Here is a 6,433-nt window from a genome sequence, read left to right as displayed (position 1 = left end):
CCAAAATAAATAAATAATAATAAATAAATTTTTTAAAAAGTAAGTTTTATAATTTTAGATTTTATATTTAAGTCTATGATCCATTTTTTTAATTGAAGTATAGTTGATTTACAATGTTGTGTTAGTTTTTGGTGTACAACAAAGTGATTCAGTTATACATATATACGAATATATATATTCTCTTTTTTCTTTTTCTTTTCTATACATTCTTTTTCAGATTCTTTTTCACTATAGTTCATTACAAGATATTGAATATAGTTCCCTGTGCAACAGCAGGTCTTTGTTGTTTACCTATTTTATATATAGTACTGTGTATATTTTAATCCCAAACTCCTAATTTATCCCCCCTCCTTCCCCTTTGGTAAACATAAGATTGCTTTCTATGTCTGTGAGTCTGCTTCTGTTTTGTAAATAAGTTCATTTGTATCACTTTTTTAGATTCCACGTATGTGGTATCAAATGATAGTTGTGTTTGTCTGACTTCCTTCACTTAGAATGATAGTCTCTAGGTCCATCCATATTGCTGCAAATGGCATTATTTCATTCTTTCTTATGGCTGAGTAATATTCCATTGTATATGTATATACCACATCTTTTTCATTCATCTGTCGATGGACACTTAGGTTGCTTACATGTCTTGGTGATTGTGAATAGTGCTGCTATGAACATTGGGGTGCATGTATCTTTTTCGAATTATAGGTTTTGTCTTTTCTGGATACATGCCCAGGAGTGGGGTTGCTGGATCATATGGCAACTCTATTTTTAGGGTTTTTTTTTGTTTTTTTGGGGGGGGCACTGCGGTGGGTCTTCATTGTTGCACGCGGGCTTTCTTTAGTTGCGGCGAGTAGGGGCTACTCTTCATTGCAGTGCACGGGCTTCTCATTGCGATGGCTTCTCTTGTTTTTGTTTTTTAAAGAGATTTTTAAAAATTTATTTATTTTATTTTTGGCTGTGTTGAGTCTTCATTGCTGCGCGCGGGCTTTAGTTGCGGTGAATGGGGGCTACTCTTCATTGTGGTGTGCGGGCTTCTCATTGTGGTGGCTTTTCTTGTTGCAGAGCACGAGCTCTAGGAGCACAGGCTTCAGTAGTTGTGGCACGTGGGCTCAGTAATTGTGGCGCACGGGCTTAGTTGCTCCGCGGCCTGAGAGATCTTCCCGGACCAGGACTGGAACCCGTGTCCCCTGCATTGGCAGGCAGATTCTCAACCCCTGCGCCACTAGGGAAGTCCCACGATGGCTTCTCTTGTTGCGGAGCACGGGCTCTAGGCACGCGGGGTTCAGTAGTTGTGGCACTCGGGCTTCAGCAGTTGTGGCTTGCAGGGTCTAGAGCGCAAGCTCAGTAGTTGTGGCTCACGGGCTTAGTTGCTCCACAGCATGTGGGATCTTCCCGGACCAGGACTGGAACCCATTTCTCCTGCATTTGTAGGCAGATTCTTAACCACTGTGCAACCCAGGAAGCCCTATTTTTAGTTTTTTAAGGAATCTCTCCATACTGTTCTCCATAGTGGCTGCACCAATTTATATTCCCACCAACAGTGTAGGAGGGTTCCCTTTTCTCCACACCCTCTCCAGCATTTATTATTTGTAGGTCTTTTGATGATGGCCATTCTGACTGGTGTGAGGTGATACCTCACTGCAGTTTTGATTTGCTGGTCTGTAATAATTAGCGATGTTGAGCATATGATCCTTTTTTAAAAACCAAGCTGCCTCTTCCCACCGCCCTCTGTCTGGATGGGTTACTAAATTCCTATTAGGTCTGGTCCTGCCCCACGTCTTCCCAGACCTGGGGACTGGTCCTGAGTGTGCCACACTAGGGTAGAGGCGGGAGGCCATGGCAGGGAGAGAAGCCAGTGTGGGCCCTGCCCCGGCCAGACTTAATCACGCTGGACACTGAGCTGGGTCAGGATGATGGCAGAGCAGAGCTCTAAGACCAGAAGAGAGCTTGCGGCTGACTGAGACTGAGTCACTAGGCTCCGCCCCAAGGCAGGGTGTTGGGGTCAGGGCTCAGAGTGACTTCTCTCTGCCTGCGCTCCCTCCTGGCCTCCAAGTGTGGGAGGATTCCAGAGGAGATGCAGCCCCTGTGGTCCCAAGACCTGGAGCAAGAAATCCCAAGGAGAGGATGCAGAGAAGAGAGGGGGTAGAGAGAGAAGGATGGGAGGTAACGGAGGGGAAAGTTGGGACAGAAGAGGCAAGGAAGGGTTGAAGAGGGATAAGGAGAGAAGCAAGAGGAACGAGAGGTCAGGGCGTGGACAGGGGAAAAGAAACCAGTGAGGGGAAAGGGGATAAAGGGGTGGATGGGATAGAGGGGACAAAGAGGGACAGAGGGCCATAGAAAAGGATCTGCCAAATGCTAGCAGACTTCTACCCTGAAGCTGCATTGTCAAGGCTGGAAGGTCCTAATGTGAGTGTGTGTGTGTGTGTGTGTGTGTGTGTGTGTGTGTGTGTGTGTACATGTGCCTGTCTATGGTCCAGTCAGCTGGGTCTGCATTTCCCTGGGTGTGTCTGTGCTTCCCAATGTGTGTCTCAGGGTCTGTATCTCTGACTGTGGGCAAAGATCACCGGGCATGTCCCAAACAATTTTTTTCTTGTCTGTTTGTCTGGCTGTGTGTGTGGTTGGTGTGGCTGTTTTGGGGGGGAGGGGTATGTACCTAGGGTTTCCGTGGGCTCTGTCTCTCATGCTGGCTGAGTGGCCCGAATGGGGATGCTTAGTCTCCTCCTGGACCGACAGTACCTGGCCCCCCTCTCTGCTGGGTCTGGGGTGATGTCCCCTCCACACGGGCACATAAAGCACAGCCTTGGATGAGATAGGCTGGGAATTCCTGAAGCTGTTTGTGCCTCAGCTTCCCAGGATGTAAACGGGGACGAGAACTGCGGTCACCCTTGGTGCATCCCCTTGCCTCTCTCTCTCACTCTTCTCTCCGTGACTCTCAATGTTTCTCTCTCTCTCTCTCCATCGTTCTGCTGTCCCTCTATCTCTTGCTATCTTGCCCACCCATGTCTTTCCCCATCTCTGCCTTTATTTCCATCCCTCTGCCAGATCCCCAACCCAGCCTCTCCGCGGCCTGGACAGTGGCCCTTCCCCTCCCCGCCCGCAGGTCGCCCTGTCAGTAGTTCTATCTAGAATCGTGCTGGCCCAAGATCGCTTCCCGACAGGATCTGTCCCTTTTCTGGGGTGGATCTGCTCACGACTTAGGGTCCGGCAACTGGTCCCCCACCCTCCTGTCCTCTCCCCTCTCCACCCCCAGAGACGGAGACGCACGCTAGCCAATGCCTTTAAGACCGTTTATTTTTCGTGCTGCGAGGGCGGGGGGTGGGGTGGGGGCGCCTCAGTAGACGCCGGGCTGGGCGGGCTCAGCGGGCTCCGGCGCCCCCGCCAGCTGCACCAGCCGCAGCAGCAAGGCCCCGCTCGGCCCGTCCAGCAGGGTCGCGTTGCTCAGGTCGCTCGCCCGGGCGCGTCGAGGGAAGCTGGCGCCCTCCCGGCACTCGGGCTCCGTCACGCAGCTCTCTGCGGGCAGCATGGGCTGAGCGCACGGCGCGGGGGCGCAGCAAGCTGCCCAGGCCCCGCCCCCACCAGACCCAGGTTGGCCCGGCCCCCGCCCCGGCCAGGACCCAGCGCCACCCCTCCGCCCCCCGCCGCCCAGGCCGCTCACCGTCGTTGCAGCAGATGCCGGCGGCGGCGCAGCGGCCCCCGCTCCCGCACGGCTTCTGGCCCGACTGGCAGGGCGACGGCAGGTAGTTCTCCTCCTGGCAGCGCAGCGCCTCGGCCGTGCCCACGAGGCAACCCAGCTCGTCCCCGCAGCAGATGCTGGGCCCGAAGCAGCGGCCTTTGCCCCCGGGGCCGCAGGGGAGACACTGGCGGGAGGGCGGGGGTGAGCCGGGGGCGGGGAGGGGCCCGGGCCCGGGAGGGAGAGCCTGCGGGGCGGGGGGCTGAGCCGGGTGGGGGAGGACAGGGCAGAGGAGCGCCGGAGGTTCGAGGGTCTCCCTGGCGCTCTTTGGCCCCCAGAAGCGGTCGAAGGAGGGGACTCAAAAGCTACTCGGCTGCCTTGGTTTTCAGGTGACTAAGGAACAGCTCTCAGTGACAGCCCTCAGCATCCTCCCCCTTCGTTGAGGGAGGGGTCCCTCATGGGCTGCATGGGAGAGACCTTCCTTCTCACCTTTGGGGCCTCCTGGTGTGCATCCCTCTCTCAGCTGCCCACTACCCTCCCCTTAATGCAGACCTTCCTCCTCTGCCCGCGTTGCTCCAGTTCCATCTCTAGCATGCACCCCCTCTCCACACCCACCCCACCCCGTGCAGGGAGGGTCCCTGCCCCGCTCCAGAATACACTCAGGCCCTTCTTCACATGTCCTGTTCCCTCTCTGGCCTTACCCTGCCCCTCAAGCCAGTGGGCCTCACTTGGGCCCTGACCTCTGCTCACTCACCTACGGACTGACCCTGTGGGTGGCAGGGACATGAGCCCTAGAGGAGGGCATGAGGCACCTAGGTGACTCCAGCTTCCAAAGCTGCCAAGCAGAGGGAGGGGTTGTTTGTGGGGGCTGTCCACCTACCCACCCTAGTTTGTTCCGCAGCTCAAAACTGGCCACCTGTGGCCTTGACAGAATTGAGCATGGTTATTGGATTTCCTTTAGCTCTGCTGAAGGTGGAATAAGAGGGAATCACTGGACATGCAGCATGAAAGAATTGGGCTAGGTACCCAGCAGAACTTCCTTACAGGATACTTGGGTGGCACCTCCCACTCAGGCAAGCTCAGGGCAATGGCCAGCTTCTGGGGGATGGGGGGCTGGGGCCCATGGCTAGGAGAGGCCAGGAGTTGAACAGGGAAGGCCTCAAGTGCTGGAGAAGACAGAGCCTCCGAAGCTCCAGCTAGTCCTGGGGGAGAGGCCGCCATGGGCACAGAGGAGGTCTTGCCATCCAGTTCTCCCTGATCCAGCACAGAGTCCAGTTACTGGGGAAACCTCTCTTTCCTGCATCCCTTCTCTGGATGGAGACAATGTTCAGGAAGTCCTACGGCCCGTCCTAGCCCGCCCGACAGCCTGGTCCCCTCTGTTTGCCCATGCCAAGCCTCCCTTCTTCTGTTGGGCACTTCCCCTAAAGCCTGCCTCTCCCACGACTTCCCTTCCTAGCCCCTGCACTGTGATGCCATCCCTGGGCCTCTGCCCCGGCCCAGTAACCCTGAGATGGGCCACGGTCATACCTGTCTCAGCTCCAGGTCGGACATGGCCCTCTTGCCGCCCCTTGGGCAGTTCTGGAAGTAGCAAGCGGAGGTGAAGGCCAGCAGGCCGAGGAAGCAGGCAGGCAGCATGGCGTCGGGCATCCTGGCACAGGTGGGCACAGTCTGCAGTGCTGCTCTGTGGACTGTGCTGTGCTGCCTTCGCTGGCTGCCTATTTATGTCTGCAGGTGTTCCCTCTGAGGTGACGTGGCCACCACCCCCCTCCCCAGTGGCTCCCCAGGAGCCCATGGCCGCCAGGTCCCAGTCGTCAGCAGTGATTCAGGCATCTGGGGACGCACGTGGGCCTGTGCAGGGGATGATGGGGGAGGGGTGCCAGCCTCTGGGCTGTCATTGGCAGCGGTGTGGCTGCGGTGTGACAGGAGCTGCTGTGACTGTAATTGTGACTCTCTGGACTCAGGGAGAGACAGACGTGTCGGGGGGGGCGGTCACCTGGAGACTGTCTCCAAGCTTTCTGGTGCCCAGAAGAGGCTGGGGGTCAACAGGCCCTGTCCCCCAACACAGACCCCAGAGGAGGGGGCAGGGGTGACCCGAGGGGCTGCTGTGTAAGGAGCAGGTCAGGCCCCAGCCCAGGAGTGATGAGCAGGGGACAGTCGGTATGCAGGGCCCCATCAGGAGCATTAGTCCTGTGAGAGGACAAGTGACCAAGAACGGCACACACTCGAGGTGGTGCAGACAGAGGCCTTTGTACCGGCTGCACTAGGACAGAAAGTGCTGCCTGCAGCCCCGTGTAATGGAGGCAAGAGACCAACATGGGGTCAGGGGGTCATTCCCACTTGGTGGGTGAGGCAGGTTCCCGGGGGGAGCTGGGGATGCTCCCACCCCCCCCACTCACACCCACACCAGGGTCCAAAGACTCAGGGACTGGGGACCTTGGGGATAGCTTCTTGGCATGTCCCCATCACTCTCCTTCCAGGCAGGAGCATGGGGTGAGGGGAGCATCTGTGGGGGAATGAGGAAATCCGGACCCAGTAAGGCTCAAAGGTTGGGGGGTAAACTGACAGCCAGTTTGCCCCAATTCCTACCCTGACCAGGACACTAGTATGTGGGGACCAGAGCAGGTACCAGCTCAGGCCTGGGGCCTCAGGGGGCTTTGAGGCTCAGGGAGGGCCAGAGCCACAGCCAGATGGGCCCAGCCTGAGAAGCAGCTTTTGGTTTATGACCCCAGGCTGGTAGGTTTAAGGGATGGAAGTCTCCCTCCCTCGGCC

At 56.5% G+C, this 6,433-nt stretch overlaps 1 protein-coding gene across 1 annotated transcript; it reads right to left on the bottom strand.

The window, feature by feature from the left end:
• Positions 1-3,286: 3,286 nt before the first annotated feature.
• Positions 3,287-5,957, bottom strand: AVP (arginine vasopressin). The gene is made up of 3 exons (XM_067705166.1): positions 5,192-5,957; positions 3,650-3,851; positions 3,287-3,504 (listed from the first exon to the last, which is right to left on the bottom strand). Exons 1-3 carry the CDS (start codon positions 5,309-5,311, stop codon positions 3,326-3,328), a joined length of 501 nt encoding a protein of 166 aa, XP_067561267.1. The 5' UTR covers positions 5,312-5,957; the 3' UTR covers positions 3,287-3,325.
• Between the last annotated feature and the right edge of the window lie 476 nt (positions 5,958-6,433).

Source organism: Pseudorca crassidens, chromosome 15 (genome assembly GCF_039906515.1).
Source record: "Pseudorca crassidens isolate mPseCra1 chromosome 15, mPseCra1.hap1, whole genome shotgun sequence".
NCBI lineage: Eukaryota > Metazoa > Chordata > Mammalia > Artiodactyla > Delphinidae > Pseudorca > Pseudorca crassidens.
This window is presented reverse-complemented; position numbering and strand designations above follow the sequence as displayed.